This window comes from Lissotriton helveticus, chromosome 2_1 (genome assembly GCF_964261635.1).
Source record: "Lissotriton helveticus chromosome 2_1, aLisHel1.1, whole genome shotgun sequence".
In the NCBI taxonomy this organism is placed as follows: Eukaryota; Metazoa; Chordata; class Amphibia; order Caudata; family Salamandridae; genus Lissotriton; species Lissotriton helveticus.
The window spans coordinates 295,557,349-295,582,860 of NC_136059.1; the positions used below are offsets into that span (position 1 = coordinate 295,557,349).

At 46.0% G+C, this 25,512-nt stretch overlaps 1 protein-coding gene across 3 annotated transcripts in view; it reads left to right on the forward strand.

Annotated features, from left to right (window-relative positions):
- The window catches only part of WDR7 (WD repeat domain 7), a 1,349,682-nt gene that overhangs the window by 1,026,978 nt on the left and 297,192 nt on the right, over positions 1–25,512 (forward strand). For all 3 annotated transcript variants that reach the window (XM_078674853.1, XM_078674855.1, XM_078674854.1), the window contains one exon: positions 7,819–7,936. In XM_078674853.1, coding sequence (XP_078530979.1) covers positions 7,819–7,936 — 118 coding nt within the window. The remainder of the gene's footprint in view (positions 1–7,818; positions 7,937–25,512) is intronic.

Below are 25,512 nucleotides of genomic sequence, written 5' to 3' on the forward strand. Positions count from 1 at the left end.
GATTGCTTTGTGTGTTAAATTTCTATCTCAAATGTGTGGCACTTTGCTGCGGCTCGACAGGCAGAGCATGTATGGGGCTGGCGCCTCCGGTTCATGCCGCACGACCCCTGCCTCATTGGCAGTGCCTTACTTTGTCTGTTACTAGGCAGGGTGTCAGCACGCCAGCCACCAGGATGTAATTTCAAAATTCTGTTGGCCTCCAGGGTGAGACAGTTCTGAGCGATGAGACGAGAGCTACCTGTGACTGTTTTCTAGGATACAGCCTTGACCTGCTGCTGTCTGCCCCTGCCAGCAATGCTTTGAATGGGCCGATACTCCGTCCCAGCACATTTTTCTTTTGAGAGGGAGAGTACCAGCACTTCTCAGGAGAAATGCTATCCTTTTAATTGGGGAGTACCAGTACTTCTCAGAAACTTCACTTCTATTTCTCCATTACAAGCACTGCCTGCCAGGTCAACATCAGTCTGAAGCTCATGACAAAGAAAACTGGCTAAAGCCTACGAAGCACTTCTTGGTGAATTAGAGTAAGCGCTTGACTTCTTTCTGCCTGCAGAGTGTATGATCCTCTGCCAAACCCATTAGCTCTCAGGTCAACATCCTGTGATTGTGGTCTAACCACTATATCTTCCTGTGCCTTTAAAAAAGGAATGTGTTCTTGTGTAATGTAACCTGGTGCTCACTAAAGCGCTTCTATACTTTCAGATCGAGTTTGCGCTATATAAACTGCAAAACAATGCACCAAGTGGTTAAAAAAAAAAGTGTTAATATAAAAAGAAAAGTAAAGACAAATAGATACCTATTTAGTGGCTGATTTTATAAAGACAAAATAGAAAACATGGATAAATTGTGGCTTCTCGAGAATAAATTATGTGATCTTGGGCACAAATTGTATTTCAACAAAGCTCCTTTTACTTCATTATCACGCATGTGAGTTCAGAATACCAGTTGTACACAAACCTCTTGTGTTTGAGTTAACAAACTATAACATTGCTCCGTAATAATCTGGGCTGCATACAGGGTACACATGACAACTGGCTTGCCTCTTTACAGTAGCAGCTCCTTGCTTTGCAAAGTGGTGGACGGGGAAGGGGGAATACAAACCCAAAAAATTGCAGAAGACAGACTTTTGAATATATTAAATTGCACGTACCTGCCACTCCGACAGTCGGTGCCTTGTATCCGATCCTCACCTCCCGAACATCCACGAACTGCCAGCCATGGCCGGCAGTGGGAGGAAATGCAGGGCGGTGACGTGGGGAGGGGGAGGGGCAGGGTGGGGGGTAGTAATGTATGGATTACGTAGTTTTACAGGTAAGTAAACATTTAAATAAATAAAATTATTTATGAGTGCACTGCATCCCAAAATGCGATGCAGAGCGTGCAACGAAATTCGTTTTATTTATTTAGATGTTTACTTACCTGTAAAACTCCGTAATCCATACATTACTACCCCCCACCCTGCCCCTCCCCACGTCACCGCCCTGCATTTCCTCCCACTGCCGTCCGCGGCTGGGAACTGCTGCACACTGTGCTGGCTCCCAGATGCCAGAACCAGTGCTTCTCTAATGCTGGAAATACGCCCTGGTTCGGCGCTCCTTCAGGGACTGGGAGGCTGTGTTGGTTCGCCACCCGGCTGTACAACTCAGCTCGGGTTGGAGAAAGGGTAAGTGATCATGACTGTTCGGTTGGTTCCAGACGGCCGGCCAAACCGTCATGCGTACCTAGCAATGCCCACCACTCCCCCATCCTCCCTGGTGCTGCAGCTTCAGTGTCAGTACTGTTGTCCACCGCCCCTTTGGCTCGGCTGTAAGCCTGCAGGACGAAAAAGAACATAATAATAAAATAGTTTTATTGTCGTTCTATTTTTCTCGTTTGTCTCTGCTGGGTTTCATCAGGGGAGGCGGAGCTCCTCTACTATAACGGAGGAGCTGCCCCAGCCTCTCAGTTCACTAATGGTTCATGTTTAAAAGCTTTCACTTTTATTTCTCAGGGCAGTGCTATAATATGATGTATTAATCTAAAAGCTACGATTTGTTACAGAAATACATTTTGGGGGGATTTTGAAGAGGGTTTATCATATTTTACTTATGTCTGTTTTATAATTTACATAGCGGACGCTTTCAGGTCGAAGCCTACCAGACACTGCAGCTGTTTGTTTTCTAATGACATCTTGGGGACATTCTGAAATCTTCCTGGGAATACATTATACCCATTGCTTAACATTGGCTTTGTGGTTTGTAACTCACATGTGCTTGCTTTCTATTTACTGTCTCTATTTATCTTAGGCTGTCCAGCTTGAATTCATCCCTTCTGTTGCCCAAATCTTATTTACTGTATTCTTCCACCAGTACTGAATTTCTGTAAACAGGCTTTCAAATCTTGTTCCTATCTTGTTACAATACAATTGCTGTGCATTCAAACACGTTGGTCAAATGTCTGGCTCTGTTTGTAGGGAGCGTGGTATTTACTCTTATTTTTCTGATTTCGAAGTGAGAGGATTTATGTGACAATCATACTGCTTACTGGTGGTGTGCTTGAGAAAGGCTCTACAATGTTTTTAGGTCCAGCATTCGAGACCTCTTGTATATAATTTAGTATATACTTATATGTTGATGTACTTTGTAGGCCTTGGAGACTAGGACTAGTCTGCTTCCACTTAGGGACTTTTCTTTCTGTTCAACTGTCTCTATTTAACTGTTTTGATAAAAAAAATCGACCAGCACAGGTCAGTAAAATACCAGAACTGCTTTCTGCTTAGGGACTTTTATTTTTTTTAATTTTTCTGGCAACTGCCTCTATTTAACTTTCTTGATAGAAAACGACCAGCAGAGGTCAGTAAAATACCAGAATCACTTTAGCATTCTCTAGATTCCAGTCCATTGAAATTGTCTTCCATGAGCACCTGTAGACAATAATATGTTTTTCAAATCTTGTATTTTCAGTGATATGACCACAGAAGGTCTTGATTTTATATTAAAAACAGAGCTTTAGACTTTACCATTTCCCGCTGTAAGGCAATATTTCTCTCCATGTGTTCCGGTACCTGGTGTGTCACACAGTTTGGTGCTTATTTTCCCTCCATTTAAAAGAACAGTAGATGTTTTAGCACCCAGGCTAATGTGCTGCATAGCTAAATACACATAAGGTCCCAAAGGCGAGACCGATTACATTGCAAAATACTTGTTAATAAATGAGATGACTTTCCATCATATTGGCATCATGTTGGTTCCTATTCCTTTTACGTGATTGGCAGAACGACAACTTGGCAGAACGACAAACTGATATAGCTTCTGGCTCTGTTAGCCACTTAAAATGTGACCCCTCCAATTGTATTGTGCTTTCCAGGAGTAGTTTAGCCCCGGCCATTTTGTGGTCTTCTTTGATCCTCTCATTACCACTATTAATGCCTCTCTCACTCCCTGTCTCTGGAGTTCAGTCTGTGATTACACCTGTCTCCTTCACTAGCAGCGCAGAAGCTCTTCATGACAGATCTGCCTCCTTAACATATGGGCGTCAAGTGCTAGTGCTGGCTCACCTCTTGTATCCTTCACTGGAGGTTTGGTCACTTCGGTTTCCTGATGGTCTGTTGGACCATTTGATCTGTGTTTCCTTGTCTTTAAGAGTCAGACCCTTTTTGTTTACTGTCTGGCTCTCTGATATTGTTGGACCGGTTATCTTCTGTGCAGTGTTTTTCTTTTCTGATGGATTCTCCCAGATTACTTATGGCAAACCGCATACCAGACACCTCAACTGTATATTTGCTGTACAGCTGCACAGCCATAAAGCAGCACCATGTGGCAAGGCTCATTGACTTGTTCAAGTCCGTTAGGACTCTGGTTATGAGATAATACAACTTTGAAGAAGTCTCTCTGGCACCGGTGACATTGGTTCTTTTCCTTCTGCGCAGGCCATGCCATGACAGGAGCTTGATCTTTCTTTACTTTGTTCTGTTTTTTGGCGATGTCATCCCAAAATGTTTCAGCTTTAAGCCATATTCGTCTCGTAGGAAGCCCGAGTCCATAACTAAACAAAAGTGCATATGGTGTTTCGGCAGGGCTCATGACAATGCAGTTTATGATTTATGTGCAGTCGTACAGCTTTAAGTGCTGAGGGAGGGAGTTGTTAAATTGCTTGCACATTCCTACAGTAAGTTGGAATCTAAGTCACTGTCCAGGATGCAGAAAAGGGGCGCTCTTCTTTGTCGCTAAGTTATTCCCAATGGCGCAAGAAACATAACGATTGTTCTCTGTCAAAAAAGAGACCGTAGAAAAGAAGCAAGTAGGCAAATTCTTCAGAGACCATTCCTGCTCTTCAGGAGATCCCAACAGCAAGTACCTTTTCCACAGAAAGCTCAACAAAGTAGCCAAATTTCAGAAATCCATGATTGCTCTTTTTTTCCCCTATACTTTTGCCGCACCATTGGGTGCCTCCAAGGTTCCGCCTGTCTGAGTGTCATTAGACTTGGCCATTACGAAGTCAATGTTTTCGGGCGCAATGCCAGTAATGGTTGGTCAATCTGAATCTTCTTATTTGGCCTTGGCTTTGGCTATGACCTTAACTTCTACTCTGGCTTATGATTCCGTACCTTTGGCTCCAGTGATGACTTTAGTCATAACACCAGTGACTCCGATTCCAGTGCCAGTTAGCTGTCGGAGTCTATCATTGCAAAGGCAAAGAAAAGGACAGATGTTATTTGAGAGTTGGAATACCCTCAGATTCAGAAGGAAGTCTAGGATTATTTTAGGAGGCTAGATGAAGTATTTGGGTCCGACTGGTACATGTTCTCTTTTCGGAACAAATCTTTCAAAGGTGATTTTAGGAGAGATGAGTATGATGATTATGATAGTGAGGTAGCTTATCTGTTACCTAATCCCTTCTCAGATTCACCCATGTTGATGAACTTGCAGAATGCAAGTGCTCTAGAAATGTGTGTGGAGCCTAAATTTCTGCTGCGATGTGACTGCTTCTGCAGAAATGTAATGTCCCAATTTGCTGCAGTGAATAAGAAGGCAGCTAAGGTTCTGAATATCATCTTGATTGTAGAACGTCTTTGTTTATGAAGATGTTGGCTGATTTGCAAGTGGTTGATGCTATTTTTTCCTTGAATTAGACTTTTTTGGAACTTGTTAAAAAAACTTGGGAGAAATCACAGTCCCTACCAGTTTTTTCAAGGCCAGTGGCAATAAAATATTCAAAAAAATAAAAATTCATCCAACCCTATAGTTTGATTGTGCAGGTACCTGTGGCCAAAGTCGAGTAACTTTCTTTTTCTACGATTTTACCAGATAGGAAGTCCAAAAGGTTAGGTTCTCTAGGGAAAAGATTTTGACACAGGCAGTTTAACTTTTAAATCCTCAAATTCTTTATGCTTGCTGGTGCGCTAGAGTCCTGATCTTTGGTTCTTAGGTTTACAATAGTTCATTTGCGTATGCAGTTAAATATGCGGTCTTTCTCTTTTTTCTTTTTAGGTCTCCATCAAGGTGATGACATTGGTGGTAGTGCTTATCTTTATGCCTACTTAGAAGATTGTCTCGCGAGGGCTCCTTCTCAGGGATTTTTTAGAACACCTGTGGATTTGCACAAATTTGTTTTTCCCATCAATGCAAAGAAATCGCGTCTGGTACCATGCCTACGTTTTACATTTATACGGGTGATTCTGAATGCTGTTTAATTGAAGGCCTTCCATACTCGGAGCAGGCTGGTTCATATATGTCATATGGCCACTAATGTACTTGCGACAGCTGGCCACAAAGTTACAGCATACTGAATACCTGATGCAGTTCTGCAGGTTGTACCGCTCAACATTTGCGATAAACAGGATTTCAGGGTCGGATTGTTTTGAGTTTTAGGACAAGAACAAAGGAGTCAAAAGGCATTTTTATTTGACTTATACACTCATAAATGCAGAAGTTCCCAGTTCCGGTTGAGTGAGGTTGTGTATATCAGTCTTTAACCGGGTGATTTTAAGTACAGCTCATATCCTCCACAAGTTACAGACATCTGCTAAACTACTACGTTTCCCATAACAAAACGATGGTTTGTAGGTACTACCAGAGTGTTCTTGCCACAGTCCTACATCATTGTTAGACTAATCAAGTGATCTTTCCTCCAACCTTTTATACTATCCTTTCATAAGAGTTGGAAAGGACCCCTTCTTAAGTTTTCGTTTATAGTTCTCCAGTTTTCAATTGCACATTAAAAATGTGTTCCTTTGATAGACTCTTTATGAAATATGAGGGTCTTCTCAAAACGACATAGGAGGGTCCAAGATCTCTTTACAAGAAAGGCCACACAGTCTAGTTTCTCTAACTTCTCTGGTAACAATAAAAGGTTTTAGATGCTTGATATCACACGAGTTTTAATTTCTTAGTACTGTAATTAACAGATGTCACTACATTTCAACTCAGTTGTTCTTTATTAAACAATCTCTGGTGAATGGCAGCCAGATCGCCCTGCTGGGATTCAAACTTGTTTGCTGATGCTTAATGCAGCAAGGTCTCTATCCTGGCTATTGTCTACATATGCTTTACTGCCAAGTTAGAGGGAGGCAAAATGAACTGAAAATAGAAGCCGGCGTCTGGTTTAGAGAAGCAGTGTCAGAGAGGCGCATGGGACTAAGCTTCCTGTTTTCTATGACAGGTCATTCAATCCCATGTACTAGTGGTACTGTAGAAACAGGCAGAATCCCAGTAACATCGGTAAATAATGTAAAATATTTGTGTAATTATAGAAGCATGTTAAATCTAAATATCATAAAAACGGAGATTTTATGGTTCCAATGATAGGAAGTCCAGTTGGAGCTTACATCCTACACAACCCTACTCCGTCACTTCATTTTTGTGCCTGGTTATACTGACGCATTAACTAGGCAGGAACAACAAATATTTAGTGTGACCTTTATCCCATTTGCCTTATTACAAGTGCCCTAGGATATAATGTACTTGAAATAAGGTGGACAGGATATCCGTCATGTTTGTAATAGAATAACCCTTCTGCCAAACTCTAAATCAGGTCCACGGTTCCTAATCCCTTTGTAGTTATTGAAGCCTATTTGTGAAAACATTTTGTAGTATGCTAAAGCAGTAATCCTGAACCACCTTTTATATGCTCTTACATGCCTTTGTGAATTAACCCCACAAATCTAAAATAGGAATATGCATATACAATAAGTACAAATAGAAAGGACTGTGACCTTTTTATAATAGGGCGTTCTATTTTTCTGGCAGATTCACAAAGACATCTACAAATACTAAAAATACTACTCTTGGGGTACTACTTTCCCTGCTCATAAATGCTTTGTGAATCAAAGCCATTTAGTTATTAGGCATTTTTAGCAATGTAAATTCCAGGTCGAGGGGAATTGAATATATAATGCCGTATCTAGTGGAATGTATTCGTTTTTTATGTATGCAATATGTTATATTCTGCACATAACAGTAACATAAATAAATACATGTACATGTGATCACTCCACTGACATGCCTACAATACTTGGAAGTGACTTAAACCCCTTGCTACGTGCTAGCCTTTGTGCTATGTATTCAGAACTGTAGCTAGATAATTTGTTAACAAGACCCTTTTTACACTTCGGACAGATGCACATACTGTTTTCAATCTTCACGCTTAATTATTCAATTTTGTATTTTATGCTGGAACACCCTGACTCCTAATCACTGCACATTGTTGGAAGTCCATTATATTGGAACTGTTTGAGTGATCTCATTGACCTTGAACTGACATTATAAGCTGTGTCTAATCTTTTCACTCTATATTTCTAATGCTCCTTTTCTTTTCCCTTTTGCTCGGATCCCTGCTTAGCATTACAATGGGGCTGCCTTTGAATCCAGCAGCTGACTCCGCCCGCTCCTCCCGCCATGCTCTCTCGCTCATCGCCACAGCCAGACCACCCGCTTTCATAACAACCATTGCTAAGGAGGTAAGAACTTTCTAGCACTTCAGAATACAATGGCTAGCCACATGCATCACTTCACAGGCTGTGCACATTGACCCCGCTGCCACATCACTGAAATTGAAGTTTGTCACAAAAAACTAGACTTGTTCTGGATGGAAAAAAGCAAGAATTTCAAAATTACTTTTTTAATTTTAAGCCAATGTACCATTGAGTTTTTTAATTAGTGTGTTCAACTCAATATAGTTAAAGGCCCAAGATATCCTGCCTTTTCTTCTGCACTAATCCGGTCACTTCTAGATCTTAGTCCTCTTTCTCCTAGGCTTCACAAACTTGGACGTGTATTTGAGAATGAGGTTGGGTTGGGATCTCGACAAGAAGTCTGTGGACCAGCACTGGCCCTTAGTTCTCGTACCAGCATTTAATCTCTTCCCCTAAGTTCTCCCATTAGCTCTTTGGGGCGACACGACTGGGGCATTTAGTGCCTTAAAAAATCTCTAGATAAACGTCACATTTAAAATTAAACAACCCATACGGATGTTTCATTGGATGTTTACACTTGTTAATATAATATTCATTTATGGAGTCCGGGTTAGTGCATAAAAATTACAGCCTCAGAGGTCTTCTAGGTCTAAAACGTCGACTGTTGTTGTGTCAGCTGTACTGACCCAATACTGTACTGTTTATCTTCACAAAAACAGTTGCAAATCCTGCGATAAAAGACCATATGAGTGTTACACTTATGTATTGTAAAGACAAAGTCTTGTACGCTTGATGCACAAAACCTCCAGGTCAAAACGAAAGAAAATGATTAATTGTGTACATTTCTTCCTTTCTTGTGTTTTCAGTAACCATAATCGTGAACAGTGTCCGAGTTATGAAAAATATAGATTATGTAAGTTAGGGATATAAGGAAGTTCATTAAATATCTTTTGAACTTCTTTTTCTTTTCTTTATTTATCCCTCTGAAAATGTGGTATGATGATGCACCCACACAGTTTCTGCACCACTTAGGCCTGGTTCATTCAAGTTCAAGTTTAGAAGTGCAGGTAAGTGGTGGACATACTTTGCAAATGTTAGAACAGTGTTCTTCTCATTTGCATTTTCCTGTCTACTGTTCTGAGAACCACTACTTCAACACATCTTGGTGTGACAAATGCGCATGTTGTACATACTTTAGAGATGTTCTGCAGTCATTGATGATACCTCCGCATGCATGCTGTACGTTTCACGTTTTGAGAATCACTATTAAGTCTCATGCGCATGATTTGTGCCTTTATATCTGTACGTTACATTTGGGTTACTGAAAGACTTTGTGAACCACGCTTTTAGTTACCCGCTCTGGCACTGATTTTGCATTTCAGTTATTCGCTTAGTTGTGTGTGGCCCTCTTAAATGTTATATGTTATTTAGCCCTTTCTCTTAGGCATGTGCCTTGATTTACTTACCACACGCCCTGCCCCAACTAATTACAGTAAAATTAATAAAGTCTGGGACAAAGGCAACAAGAGACTGCTTGGATGAATAGGTGCAGCCTGAACGATGGGTGGATATGAATAAGGAAGGAACACAAACTAAAGAAAGCAAGAACGCCAGCTGGTACCCACAGGACCTCCAGGACTCCAAAAGACATTGCACATACCAAGAGATAAAGTGGCCACAATACACCAACAGAACCACCTTCAGAGCTGCTCTTAGACGATACCACAAAAAATGTAAAGAAACCAAGAAAAGAGTGCTCACTGAACGCATCAGTGGGAGCTCCAAAAGCAGCAAAGAAATCTTCTCTATCATCGAAGACTTCTCCACAGCCTCAGTCAATAGTTTCACTCCTCCCAAAAACTCTACAACAATCTGTTTAACTTCTTTCACAATAAAACATCTCAGCGAATTCATCACCAATTATGATACCCCCTGATCAGATGGAAGTCTTTCACTAGCTAAGAAAAAGCTGCAATCAAGCGGACCATCCACCCCGGGTCCCCATTGGCCCCCGTACTCCACCACATCTATTACCACTGGGCATCACCAATCAGCACAGCTCTCACACACATCATAAACACCTCCACCACCTTTGCAGAAGCCTGTAAACATACTGTGGTCAACACCCTCCTCAAGAAACCTTCAGCTGACCCCAGCAAACTGGCTAACTTCTAACCTATCCCTTTACTTCCCTACCCAGCAAAAGTAATCGAAAAGACCATCAACAACCAACTCACAAGGATGCTTGTTTCGGTACAGGGAAGACATGGCTTGGCAGTACAGGCAGGACTGTTCCCATGAGGCACAGGGTCAAGACTGATTTGCATATAGCTGTGTCTGAACTGGGGTGGCGAAGTGAGCTAGAGAACGATGATGGATTCAACCCAGATCTGTGACTGGGGGTGAGCGTCTGAAAAGTTTCCAAACTCCATCCATCATCTCCTTGTGTTAGCTACACTGCCTCCCTATTCACAAACGATACCAATTCAAACCTCTGGTACGACTTGCCAGTTTCAAGTGAGATTCTTTCTAAGATTGACTGTTTATTAAAAAGATACATGAAGGGTCATCTCTTTAATCTGGCCTTACCTGCTGGATGGCACTCTTGTGTAGTTCTTCCTGTCTTTTATTTCCCAATGTTTCTAATGATGCTCGTTTTGCTTTTAACAGAACTATAGATAAAAGCATTGTGTAAATTCAAATTAAAAATAAGTAGGCTCTGAAAGAATATCTAACCTTGTGCAATGTAAAGTCTTCTTCTGTAGTAGGGGATCTCTGTGTATAGTCGTAATCTAGTGAATAGTCCCGCCCATGTGCGTGGAACCCAGAGCAATCAAAAATAATCTCTTAAGTGGTCTTTTTTGCAGTCCTGCATAGACACTTAAGAGAAAATCAAGACAAATAATGCAGCCTAACACTTATAAGGCTACAATGGCCACCACTTCATCTAAACAGTGAAAAGGATAGCCAACAATGTCAGATTTTACACATTTTACCAAGTTTCCCTCATAGAGAAAACTCCCCTTCACCAAAATCCTTGAAATGATAGAGAGGAAGGGTTGGACAGACAAGCCCCCATAGGCTGCCATTATGTGTCTGGAAAAGGGATACCGTGCCTTTAAGGAACTCTCCAGAGACCCTCGGTATCCCAGGATGCACAGCCAAAGTCCTTTTACTTTCAGTTCTTTTTTCCGGCTCCTGCTAGCAGGACCCTGGAGCATTGAGCTCTCCCTTTTTGGGTATATCTTCAATTTTTGGCACTTTTCAAGTGTTTTGAGTGTTTCACTCGACATCTGGGGTCTTCCTCTTCCTTGTGCTGTGTTTTTTGGCCAGTTTTGTCCACTCTTTCTGTCGAATATGCCGGCTTCATTCGACAAGTGCCCTGAGTGTGCCAGGAAGAAGGCTAAATCTGACCCCCACAGAGTATGCATACTCTGACTCCCTTCCTCCCATGTCCCTGAAGCCTGTGAGATTTGTCAATCTTTCTCCAGGAGGACACTGCGTGACAGGGAGAAGATCTGTCTCCAAGGCCTGGAGCAGAGGAGACATCAAGTACCAGGTGGGTCTGGGCATGGAGGGATGCAGTTGTCATCCTCTGCCCGTGCTTCGGCTTCTGGGGTGCTCCCCTGTCAAGAAAAGGCCAAGAAAAGGCACCGTTCCCGGTCGACGTTGATGGCTTTGTCGTCGGCGTCGAGAGGAATGACCACTATCTGTTCCCCATCAACCGAGGGCTCTGGGTCGAAGCGTCGTCGACGTCGAGGGGAAGGACGTCGAGACCTCGGACGAGGTCGACGTCGAGGACTTCACCGGTTTCGACACATCATCGACGTCGAGATGAATCCAGGAGGCACCGGCGCTCGCCGTCGAGGCAACACCGCCGTTCGCCGTCGAGGTCGTCTCGGCGGTCGACGTCGAGGAGAGACAAGTCAACGTCGAGGAGAAGATAGTCGACGTCAAAGGGTTCATCGAAGTCGGGACGATCGACGTCGAGAAGCAGAAAGGCGAGGAAGTTGACGTCGAGGAGGCGTTCGAGGGCCAGGACCGTGTCCTCTGCCTCAGTACTCAGCCTATCTTCTGCATCTACGAGTCCCCGGTCGCGGTGGCGCTGGTGCTCGGCTGACAAGAGGTCTGCCTCCCGAGCATCCTCTTCTAGACCTGCGCAGAAGAAAAGGAGAGTGGTCAGGTCTTCTGAATCCAAATATTCTCTGACTATTCGCCTTCTAGGCTCAGAACGCCTACACCTCCTCCATTGCCTCCGAGGAATCTCCTCCGCAGCCTCCTCCCCAGCCTCCCTTGCTCTTACTCTGACTTTTCCTCTCTCCTCCTCCCCTCCTCCTCCTCCTCCTCCTCCTCCGCCACCTCCTCCTCAAGGTCTCCTCCATATCTGCCGCACCTTCTGTCACCCGCCTACGAGGCTTCCACAGCCTGGGACTCCGTTCTGCATCCGCGGCTTCCGCCTCCGTAAGGCCAGTGGATCGCCCGAGGCCTAGGAGATCTAGATCGAGGTCCAGAAGAGACGTCGATCACGAGTGACCGTCGGTCTTCGACGCGTCCCGTCATCGTCACCGGAGGGGTAGGTCACGGTCCCGTCACACGGACTCTTCAAGTGGCCGGCAATATTCTCCCACGTTGTCGGATTCCCACATACGAGGGTGTTACCGGTGGATGACATCGTAACGTCCAAGAGGTGCTCTTGAGAAGGGCAGCGAAGTGGGGATCACTTTGACGGTGCCCACACCTTCTACATCGGTGATATTCGAAACCTTGCACAATCGGCATTTGTCTCGCCCCTTGTTGCCCTGGTGCCAGGACTGGAGGAACCGGCTATGGAGCTTTTTCTGACTCCGGCCTCAGTGAAGTCAGCTCCGTCCTGGATGCAGAAGAAGTACAGGCCCCCGGATTCCGATCCGGCGTTCCTGAGAACAGATCCGGTACCGGATTCTGTGATCGTAACTGCGGCCAAGAAGCAGCATGCTACTGCCCCGTCGTCTACGGTGCCTCCGGATTAGGGATAGCCGTCAGATGGATTCAGCTGGACGGAAGTCTGTGGGACGGCGGCCACCTCCATGAAAGCGGAGAGTGCCTTGGCACTATTGGGTCGTTATGACCACTCCTTGTGGAGTCCCTGCAGCAATTCCTGGACCTACTCCCTAGGGATAGGAGAGAGACTTACAGGAGATTTTGAATGAGGGCATGATGGTCTCCAACCAGGTCATCAGCTCTGCGGCGGACGCCTCTCTCCTGGCGGCTCATGGTTACTGCCATGGCATCAATTTACGACGGCGTGCCTGGTTGCGCCTTACGTCTCTCAAACAGAGGCGCAACAGAGAGTCGCTAATCTATCATTCTCTGGATCGACTCTCTTTGGATCACATGGCGAACGAGGAGATGGCCTGCATGAAGGCAGAGGTAGAGACACTTAGTCGTTGGTTTGGAGAAACCAAAAGAGCAGAAGAAGTCCTTCCGTCCGTTCCAGAGGCGGTACGGGCTCTCAAAGACAAGGGCAGGGTCGTCAAGCTGGTCAACAGCAACAACAGCAGCAGTACCAGCGGCAACCATTCCAGAAGCGTCAGAGGGTCAGAGGCGGCCAGCAGTCCTCCTCGCGTACAAGGGCCAGGCCGGGTCTAAGCCCTGAGGTGCTACTTCCCCCTCGTCGTTACCCGCTCCGGTGGGGGGGAAGCATACAAAATTACTTGGCAGAGTGTAGAAAAATTACTCAGGACAAGTGGGTGCTGAAAATTGTTTGCAATGGATACAGTCTTCGTTTTGTCAGCCCGCCTCGAGCAATTCCACCGGTTCGCTCGCAGTTCAACTGCGCGAGCTCCAGGCGGAGGCCGATACCCTGTTAGAAATAGGGCTATAGAAGACGTCCTTTGTCTCAGAGGGGAAAGGGCCTTTACTCACGTTCTTCCTGGTGCGCAAGAAGGACAAGAACGAGTTCAGACCCATTCTGGGATTTGCGACAAGCAAACAAATGGATTCGCATAGAGACATTTTGCATGCTGTCTTTGCACCAGATCGTATCCCCAGCTGCAAAGAGGAGACTGGCTTTGTGCTATACATCTACTGGATGCGTACTTCCATGTGCCCATTGCACGAAACATCGAAGTTCCTGCACTTTCTAGTCGGCGCCAACCACTATCAGTACACCGTACTACCGTTTGGAATGAAGTCTGCACCCAGGACTTCTTCAAAGTGCATGGCAGTGGTGGCAGCGCACCTGAGAAAGAACAAGGTGTTTGTCTACCCGTACCTGGACGACTGGCTTATCAAAGCCTCCACCTTCCAGGAAGCTCAATTGCACTTCAACAGGACGGCCGTTGTGGTGAACCAACTGGGGTTGCACATAAACATGTCCAAGTCTGTTCCGACTCCTGTCCAGTGCCTACAGTACTTGGGAGCCTCCATCGATACTCTTTCAGAAAGCGTGTCTCCTTCGGAGGAGCGACGATTATCGATCCTTCGGAAGGCTCAGGCTCTCATGGCTGTTCCATCTACGACAGTGAGGACGGTGTCTTCTCTACTGGGGTCAATGGCCTCTTGCATCTTCCTCACGCTGCACACATGCCTCCACATGAGGCCGGTGCAGGAATGTCTGGAGGATCAATGGGACCAGAAGCGGTAGAGCTGGGACGACAGGATCCGACTTTCTCTTCAATCTCAGCAGTCCCTGAGATGGTGGTGCTCAGCAGAGAATCTCCTCAAGGGGGTTCCATTCCACAAGGACATTCCCATTCAACCTATCGTCACGGATGCTTCTCTCCGCGGCTGGGGAGTGCATTCATATCATCTACAGATCCAGAGAACGTGGTACCCAGCGGAATCCACGTATCACATCAATTTTCTAGAACTCAGAGCTGTTCACTTGGCACTGAAGGCCTTTCATCCATCCTTCCAGACCAGCTCCTTGCTTGTACAAATGGACAATACAACCACAATGTATTACCTCAACAAGCAGGATTGACGATAACGGCTACCCATCTGCCAGGTGTGCAGAATGCTCAGGCGGACACACTCAGCAGACTGGTGCAAGAAAACCACGAGTGGGTTCTAAACGACGAAGTGCTAGGAAACATCTTCGACAGGTGGGGCACTCCGGACGTAGATCTGTTCGCCACCGCCGAAAACAAAAAATGCAGAGGACTTCGCCTCCAGGTATTATCAACGGGGGACTCTGGGGAACGCGCTGTACGCTTTTCCACCCCTTCCCCTGATTCCAGCGGTACTCATCAAGCTGTCTCAGTCCAGAGCAATGATGATCTTCATTGCTCCGGAGTGGCCCCGACAGTGGTGGTTCACGGACCTGCTTCACCGGTCTCTCCTACCCCATGTGCGACTGCCGTGTCGGCCGGACCTTCTCACGAAGTTCGGGGGGCAGATGGTGCACCCCAACCTCTCATCGTTGAGTTTGGCGGCATGGCTCCTGAGATAGTGCAATATGGACACCTGAATCTTCCTGACGATTGCATGAATATACTTAAGGAGGCTAAGAGACCTTCCACTAGGACTTCCTGTGCCTACAAGTGGAAGAGGTTCTGCATCTGGTGTACTTCCAAGAACTATGATCCTACGACCTGCAAGGAAGATGTCATTCTTCCTTACCTTCTGCATATGGCTCAGTCGGGCTTTAATTTCCATTCCATTAAGGTACACCTTGCAGCATTGACTGCATATAGGAAATGCCCTTCACAGACATCCTTCTTCCAGATCCCTGCGATAAAAGATTTTTTGGAAGGATTGAAGAAAGTGTTTCCTCCTGTTCGGGGTCCTTCGCCATCATGGGAGCTGAATGTGGTGCTGTCCAGGTTGATGAAGGAGCCTTTTGAACCTATCCATAAGGCTTCTCTGCAGCACTTTTCGTGGAAGGCGGCCTTCCTAGTGGCCATTACATCGGCCCGCAGGGTAAGTGAAATTCAGGCATTGTGTTGCCAAGAACCTTATACTGTATTTCATGCTGCTAAGGTTGTGATGTGTACTCACCCTAAGTTCCTTCCTAAGGTATCTCTGATTTCCATGTCAATCAGACTATAGAGTTGTAGTAAATTTCTTTATTCGGCATTTCATAATACGAATCCATATAAGCATTTTTGTACACATTATAGCATAAAAATCAGAAGTACAACAATATTTACAATAAAAACATTTTTCAATTACAAAAGCCGAGTCTTCTTCCGTTAAAGACAATTCGTTATGATTAAAACAATTTTTCTCACAGATTATTCCTATATCTAAAAATACATTTTAAAAAGTTAACCATATGGTAGCAGGTAATTTCAGAGTCCAAAAGTTGAAGGTGCAGCATAGCAGGGCGACACTGTCTTAAGTTCCATGATTTCAGCAGTGGTACCAGCCAGATTTTACGATGGGCATGATAGTATTTGCAAAACAATACTGTATGTATGGTGGTCTGTGCAGATATATCATCGCAAGGACAGTGGCCTAACGCTTGTTCCCAGGTGTTTCTTGTGGGGAAAGCTACTAACCGGTGGAAAAGATTTAATCTAAATCTGGTTAGTAGAAAGCGATCAAAAATGCCGATTTCAAGCGTTGGGTAAGGCTGAATTGTAGGGACGAGATGGACCATAATTGCGTGGTGAACAGAGGGTTTCCCTATTTCACTTGCAAGTCTTAAACCATCTAAGTGGTTCAAGGCCATTTCTTTTAACTCCTTCTTAGATATGTCAATGATCTTTTCCGGTGTTATATAATAATCCTCTAGGCCTAGATCAGTAAGAAAATTTCTAACGTAGGCGAGCCATTTATGTCTCCCGAATGATCTAGTGCCATAGAGTCCACCATAATTCCTCTAGTTAACATGTTTTTTTCTGAGGTCCAAATGCGCCTCCATAGTAGGAGAGGTTGAATTTTAGCTAGGTCCTCAATGTGAGGAATGCCTAATTCAATGTGAGATGCGTATATAGAAATACGCCTCGGTGCAACCAGAAGGAATCTTAAAAAAGAGTTTTCTGCCACCTGTAAAGCGCTGACATCGACATGCCCCCCAGACCCCAGCCCCATACAAAGCCACTGCTCGGCATTTTGCATTATAAATGTTCAGCATTTCCACAGGCGATCGTTTGCCTAATTTTTGTGAGAATGCCATCAATGCAGCTATTGCCCGCTTAAGGGAATGTTTTCTGGCCTCAACTGCCGCTTTCCAATTTAGTTTGTCATCTATGGTAATCCCTAGGTAGGGATACTGGGCCGTCAGTTCGAGGTTTTGGTTGTTAAGGGATATGTTTCTGAACCCTTTTTTTCCTTTACCTGCCACCATTACAAAGGTCTTCTTGATGTTACTGTGGAGGTGAAGGCTGCCCATGAAATCCGCATACCTAGTTAGCGTTTTTTGCAGCTCACGTTGGGTACGGGCCAAGATGACAGCGTCATCCGCATAGAGCAGAGCAGGAATAGGGCGTGACTTCACTTTGGGGAGGTCTTGGGCCCCCCTCAAAAGTTCCATGTCCAGGGTGTTTGTATATAAGGAGAATAGTAAGGGGGCCAGGACACAACCCTGCCTTACTCCACGCTCTACTCCAAAGGACGAAGTCAACTCGCCCCTAACACCATAACGTACTCTTGCTGAGGCCTTGGAATATAGTTCCCTTAAAAAGTCTAAAAGTGGGGGGTCCACACCCATTTGTGATAGGACTAGCCATAGCTTGGTATGGGACACGCAGTCAAAGGCTGCAGAGAGGTCGACATACACCATGTAAAGTTTATCTTTTTTTGCATGGATATATTTCCCTACAATTATTGACAGGTTTAGGGCCTCCTCCACTGTACCAAATCCCTTCCGGAAGCCAAATTGTAGGTCTGACAGTACCCCCCTTTCCTCTGCCCATTGTTGGAGGCGCTCAAGTATGACCCTGCCTGCTACTTTACCCACTGAAACCAACAGTGAGATTGGACGGTAGCAGGCAGGGCCCTGGCGGTCTCCTTTTTTGAAGATCGGGACCATGACAGACCTGGTCCAGGATTCCAGGAGCCCTTTTTTTGCAGCTGCCGTACACACCCTGGTCAATATAGGTGCCCATAGGTCTGTATTGTATTTAAAAATGTCCACCGGGACTCCGTCAGGGCCTGGGGCTTTTCCATTTTTACTTAAGTTTATGGCCATAAGGAGTACGGATATATCAAATTCTATTCGAATAGGGTAATCAACAACTGGTTGGTCAACAACTGGTTGAGTTATTTCTTCACTCTCAAAAAACGTCTGTTTCTTAAAAAATTTTGAAAGTGAGAAATCCAGACTCCTTCTTCTATAGCTACTTCTATTTTGGGAGGTTATCGTCAGCTAAGAAGGGGGATTTTACTACTCTCCAAAAAGCCTCACTATTTTTCTGTAAGGCACTTTTATGTAGTTCATCCCACAGGGTCTGCTTTAATTCGGCTTTTCTCTGCTTTCGAGCAGAGAGATATTCCTTTCTGAGTCTGGCGATTGTCCTTGGGTCTCTATTTTCATTATTCAGAGCTAGTTTAATCTTAGTATGTGCCGAGGTGCAGCTGTGATTGAACCAACCTTTTTTGTTAAAAGTTTCTACCTTTGATGTTTTTGTCAAAAGGCCCTTAATGACAGTTAGAATTTTATAGAAGTTTGTTATAACTTCCTCCTCTGTCACAGTTAGATCAAGGCATTTTATGATGTGAGGATATGCTGCTTTGATCACTTCTTCAGTGATTTGCCCAGGGTCTATTTTCCCCCATTTTAGGCTATACCCATTTACCTGTGCCAATTGTAAATTGTTCTGATTCAAGACTTGGGCTATCGTTGTCTCCAGGGATTGTTGGTATAATAAGTTGAGTTCTATCCTTATGGCTAGATGGTCACTTAATGTATTTGATAGAGTCTCAACATTTTTAATCTTATTTGACAGCCCATCCGATACGAGAACATAATCGACAGTAGACTGGTAGCCTCTCCCTACATATGTCGACTCTGGCTTTCTTGTTTTTTGGGTTTAAGTTGTTAGCTATTATAAGTCCCAGGTCAGACATAAGGTCATTCATAGCTATGCCCGATTTAGTATGGCAGAAATGAATAGGGGGAATGTCCAGGTCCCTGATCATTTCAATCAGACTATAACTTTACCTATGTTTTTCCAGAATCCTTCCACTCCAGCGGAAAGGTCTCTACATTCCCTGGATGTCAGAAGGGTGTTAAAATTCTACCTTGATAAGACCAAGTACATTCGTAGGTCAGACCAATTGTTCGTCTACTATGGGTCGGTCAGGACTGGTCTGGCCACCTCAAAACAGTCCATTTCTAGGTGGATTGTGTCCTGTATCCAGTTATGCTATCAGAAAGCTAACAAGACCTTAGGGGGTAAGCCTAAGGCTCATTCTACCAGGGGCAAAGCAGCAACAACGGCTTTGCTCCGTAATGTTCCCATTTCAGATATCTGCAGGGCTGCCACTTGGAAGTTGGTCCATACCTTTGCTAAGCACTACTGTCTAAACTCTGATGCCAGGGCAGATGCTCAGGTTGGGCAGGCTTCGTTGAGGAATCTGTTTGCACAGTAGTGGTGTTGTCTTTTTCTTCTACCGCCGGATTGATTGTTGGGATGGGCTTGCCATTCTATTCACTAGATTATGACTATACACAGAGATCCCCTACTACAGAAGGAGGTGTTTCTTACCTGTAACTCCAGTTCTGTAGTAGGGGTATCTCTGTTATAGTCATAAGCGCCCGCCCTCCTCCCCGGTGGAGAAAATGATAATGTACTGTATGCTACAGGCCTTGCTTTATACACCGTCACAAAGAACTGAAAGTAAAAGGACTTTGGCTGTGCATCCTGGGATACCGAGGGTCTCTGGAGAGTTCCGTAAATGCACGGTATCCCTTTTCCAGACACATAATGGCAGCCTATCGGGGCTTGTCTGTCCAACCCTTCCTCTCTATCTTTTCAAGGATTTTGGTGAACAGGAGTTTTCTCTATGAGGGAAACTTGGGAAAATGTGTAAAATCGGACATTGTTGGCTATCCTTTTCACTGTTTAGATGAAGTGGTGGCCATTGTAGCCGTATAAGTGTTAGGCTGCATTATTTGCCTTGATTTTTTCTTAAGTGTCTATGCAGGACTGCAAAGAAGACAGCTTAAGAGATTTTTTTGATTGCTCCGGGGTCCACGCACATGGGCGGGACTATTCACTAGATTATGACTATAACAGAGATACCCCTACTACAGAACTGGAGTTACAGGTAAGAAACTACTCCATCAGAAGCGCTTGCAACTACAGATCACTTTTTTTTATTATGAGCTACATGTGCCTTTTTGTGCAGTCATACCTTGCTAATGAACACACTCTGTTGCACTTTATCATTGTGATATCAATCTATGCCTTCTTGAACCATCATATCTAGATAAAGAACAATTATCCCCTGTGAGACTCTCAAACATATCGAGGCTTGCTAAGCATTACAATACTGATAAATCTAGTGAGCTTCAATCATACCATGTATGTGGCATGGCACTGTGCTGTTTTCTTCGGCTTTCTTTCCACTATCTACTTTACTTTTCCTTGCTGGTTCAGGATGTCCACCCTGTGTGCTCATGGCTCGTCCTACTGTTGAAATCACTGGGAGGTGGCTTGAGCGGAGGACATACTTAGAGCCTTGTAGTTCAACTCTGTTGCTGCATCCCTCTTGGGGGCCACCAGAGGCATTTGTTTTTCACAGGGACCTTAATCTTTTCTCTGTTGAGTAGTTTGCGCTGCACCAGGAAGGGTGATCCCCTATCAGGAGATGCTCTTGTAGAAAGCAGGTGTGCAGACATAGGGCATGACCGGCTTCTGGGTGGGTGGAAATCTCGTGCTCTTTCAGGTGTCGGAGAGCCAGTGGAGAGTCCATACTCTCAAAGAACGGGACATTGTTCCGCACAGGAGAGTAGCTTCCCAAGGGGGATGGCCGTGTGGTTTCCGAAACTGACTTTTTAGTGTCGCACTCTCCAAATGGAACTAAGACCATCCGTGGATCGTTAGGAGGCGGTGCACAGGGTCTGTGCGGGACTGGCTCCCGCTATAGAGTAGCCCGTTGAGGTGGCCAACGTCGATGATTGTGATTTGGAGGAGTTCTGTGTGCCTGGAGTCCGGTGCCTTGAAGAAAGAGAAAAGGAAAGTAGGGGGAGCAGTAGTTGAGCCCGCGAGTGGTGCGCCCACTTGGAGAAAGAGGAGAAAAGGAAAATAGGGGGAGCAGGAGGTGAGCCCACGAGTGGTGCGCGTGCTTGGAGAGAGAAGAGAAAAGGAAAGTAGGGGGAGCAGGAGGTGAGCCCGCGAGTGGTGCGCTCGCTTGGAGAAAGAAGAGAAAAGGAAAGTAGGGGGAGCAGGAGGTGAGCCCGCGAGTGGTGCGCTCGCTTGGAGAAAGAAGAGAAGAGGAAAGTAGGGGGAGCAGGAGATGAGCCCGCGCGTGCTTGGAGAAAGAAAAGGAAAGTAGGAGAGCAGGAGGTGAACCCGCGAATGTTGTGCACGTGCTTGTTTTCACTTTTTAAGCACTGCACTCGTGCTTGTGGTGCACCGCTGCTTACTCCTGCAAGGTGGATGCCGCCACAAGCACGAGTGCAGTGCTTGAAAAGTGAAGACCGATGGCTAAAGGCCCTCCTAGAGCAGGTCATGCGCGCTGCCTAGGCGAGACCTAAAAAACAAGTAATAGCTACTCACCTTTATACCTTTGCCAATATCACAATTTCCTATCCTGAAATTTAAAAATATATATTTTACTAACTACTACTAACTAGAAAGGATCTGGAGCGTGAATATAATAAAAGAGGGGAAGAGTACCCTGGCCCCTAGGTTCCTGGGGTGGAGGGGGACCGAGGGGGACCCTTTGGGCTAAAAAAGCTAAACAAAACAGCAAAAAATGATGCGATCCCTCGAGAGTTTCAATAGATTTAGAAAAGAAATGTCGGCTGAGCTGTTTTCAATAATTACAAGCCCCAAAGCACCCCCCCTCCTTAAGCCTCCAGAGACCCCGGGGAATCCACCCCCGGACCCAGATTTGATTATATGGGGATTGGGGCAGCGTAGCCCCCCTTCCCAATCCTCTAAAGGCCCAGTGGCACCACTCGTGGGTCGGAAATGTTTTTATATGGTATGGGGTGGCCTCACACTTCCTCCCACCCCACCCCCTACCTGAGTCTCCAAAGGTCACAGGGAACCCACCTCCAAAGCAAACATTTTTGAAAAAGGGGAGGGGCCAGCATGATTCCTTTCCCCAAGCCCTTAAAGGCCCTCTGGACTCCACCCCCCCATGGCCAGCTCAGGTGCTATGTCCTAAGGAGCCCACCACCGGGGCATATGGTTTCCCTACTACTAAAAAACGGAACCTCCTGAGGCTTGAGCCGGGAGTAGAGCGAAATTGGGTATTTTTAAACTTAAAGTGACAGAATTGTTCTATCTTTTTAATACTTGCACTCACCTGCCCTGGGCACCTCGCGCTTTCACGAGTCCTCTGACAGCTGAGTTAAACCTGCCTCTGGCGAGGGTTTGTTTTGATTTCCCTGCCGCCATTGCCCAGGACACAGGCCACGCCCACCTGGCCAGGCCACGCCCACCCCTCCCTTCCCTCGCTATATAGAACGCGCTGACTGCAAGCGCTGCTACTACTAAAAAACGGAACCTCCTGAGGCTTGAGCCGGGAGTAGAGCGAAATTGGGTATTTTTAAACTTAAAGTGACAGAATTGTTCTATCTTTTTAATACTTGCACTCACCTGCCCTGAGCACCTCGCGCTTTCACGAGTCCTCTGACAGCTGAGTTAAAGCTGCCTCTGGCGAGGGTTTGTTTTGATTTCCCTGCCGCCATTGCCCAGGACACAGGCCACGCCCACCTGGCCAGGCCACGCCCATATCTCATCCCCCCTGCCATCTATAAATCATGTGTTTATACAGGAAGCGCAGCGGACGAGCGCAGCGGGCACGTCGATTGCGCGCCGAAGGCGCGCATAAGGCAAGCTCGTCTGCGCTCGTCCGCGCCGAGTCCGGGCCAGGGGCCACCTCCCCTACATCCTATGCCAAACATCCCATAGCCTACAGTGCGGACGTTCTCCACGGCATGAGGTCCTCAGGTCCGGTCTGCGAGCTGCATCGCTACGAGGTAATGTCCCTGCCACCCATTTGTCCATATTGCAACGCCCCTCTTACCCGGCGGCAGACCAAATCACCGAAGCAGGAATACCGGATGTTTTCACTAAACTGTAGATCCCTGCCAAAACATAAGGTGGAAATTTCGTTTCTACTAGAAGAGCGTTCGCCGGACGCAGTATTTCGATCTGAAACATGGCTGACACCCGATTCTGATCCGGCTGTTGTAACCTCCCTCCCCTCGGGCTTTCAAATCATCCGACAAGATCGTTCGGAGGGTAGAGGTGGAGGGTTAGCAATCATATTTAAAGAGCAATACCACTGCAGACTCATCCCTGAAACTATTCCAGACTGTGAAAGCCTTGCTTTCTCGTTGGAGTTCTCTCCTAATCACTGCTTTTCGGGCACATTGATATACCGCCCACCTGGTCCCCCTAAACAATTTCACAATCTCTTACCAGTAATTATGGCGCCACATGTTAGCGCTTCCGCCAACTATACCGTGTTAGGCGACCTCAACCTTCATTTTGATTCACCGTTGGACTCTTCGGCTATTACGTTAGCCGATGACCTGGCTGCGCTGCAACTTAACCAACGAGTAAAAGCATCGACCCATGTGAAGGGTCACCTGTTAGATCCAGTGTTCAGTAACTGCGAGGATCTTGTGGTGGGGCTTCCGCTCCCCCTCCCGTGGACTGACCACTCTTTGGTGCCCTTTACTTGGTCTACTCAGAAATCCGGCTCAGTAAAACCATCGATAAGATTTGCCAGATCCTGGGCACGGATACCTATAGAGGAATGGAAAAACTTACTTATGGAAGAACTTCCCCCTAACAATGAAGATCCATGTTTGGCTAACCAGGCCTATGAAAACTGGATCCTGCACTCTCTCGAATCCATCCTCCCCCTCAAGAAATCAACGGTAAAACGCCTCCATAAAACAGCACCGTGGTTTTCGGAGGCACTTAGGAACAAAAAGCGCCAATGCCGCAAAATTGAAAGAAAATGGCGCATAGACTACTCCAGGGAGGAAAAGACTCGTTATCGGGAGGAGATAAAAGCATATAAAAAGGAACTAAAAGCCGCCCAAGCAATGTACTTCTCCGGCAAGATTTTAGCTGCAAATTCTAAACCTAGAGAAATTTTTCAAACTTTGAAAAAAGTCACAAAACTCCCATCCCCAATTGTTTTGAAGGAAAAGTCTGTTTCCCAGTGCAATGACTTGGCTGAATTTTTTTCAGCTAAAGTAAATAAACTATATGCCTCTTTCCCCTGCACTCCCACTCCCACCCCTCCGCTAATTCAGGATAAAACCAAGACCCTAGACTCCGCTCCAGCTCCTCCACCTCTGCTCAGCCACTTTCCTTGCATGGATCTCGAAGTATTGGAGTCCATGGCTCGGAAAGTAAAATCCGGATCTCCATCTGACCCAGCACCCCCTGAAGCCATGATGCTGGTTTCTCAGACTGTCCTACCTATCATTAGGAACCTGCTAAATTCCTCCATTGCCTCGGGCACTGTCCCTTCTGCCTGGAAACGGGCGATGGTCCGAGCGCTGATAATGAAGCCCAATCTGGAACCATCGGACTTTGGGAACTATCGTCCGATTTCCCTGCTTCCCTGGGTGAGTAAGATCGTGGAGAGATATGTCAATCTCCAGCTGGTCAGCTTCCTTGAAGATAACCAGCTGTTAGACACCACCCAGACAGGGTTCAGGCCGAAGCATGGAACAGAATCCGCCCTCCTAATGGTCATCGAGGAGTCCAGGAAAATCCTTGATCAGGGAGGATCAGTGGCAATGATCCTCCTTGATCTCAGTGCGGCGTTCGACGCGGTCAGTCATGCCACCCTACTGAACCGTCTTTCGAATGTCGGCATTGTGGACAAGGCGTGGCTCTGGTTAAAATCTTTTTTGAGCAACAGGTCATTCCAGGTGTTTGATGGACAGTCAGTGTCCTCTAGCATTCCCCTGAAGTGCGGAGTCCCGCAGGGCTCCTCATTAAGCCCTGCGATTTTCAACGTCTATATGAGGTCACTGGCTGAGGTAGTTCGTCCGTATGGAGTCAAGATCATATCCTATGCGGACGATACCCAGCTGGTGGTCTCATTAGCGCAGGAGGCTCTCCAACCACGATCAGGCGGACTCACCGAATGTCTGGAGGAGGTGAAGACCTGGATGACTCGGTCATCATTAAAACTAAACGGTGACAAAACGGAGCTCATGCTCTTGGGCCCTGCCGACCCCACATTTTTCAACTCACTGTGGCCCCCCTGTCTAGGTCCCCCTCCGGCCCCGAAGGATAACATCAAAAGCCTAGGGGTATGGCTGGACAGGAGTCTCTCACTCAACACCCAGGCCACAATGCTTTCAGCCACCTGCTTTGGAATACTCAGGACACTGAAGAAGGTCCTTCCTCTGCTCCCATTGGAGGCAAAGCAGATAGCCATACAGGGCCTGATACAATCACGGCTGGACTCCAACAACGTCCTATATCTGGGTGCACCAGAGTACACCTTAAAGAGATTACAGCTGGTACAAAACTGTGCCG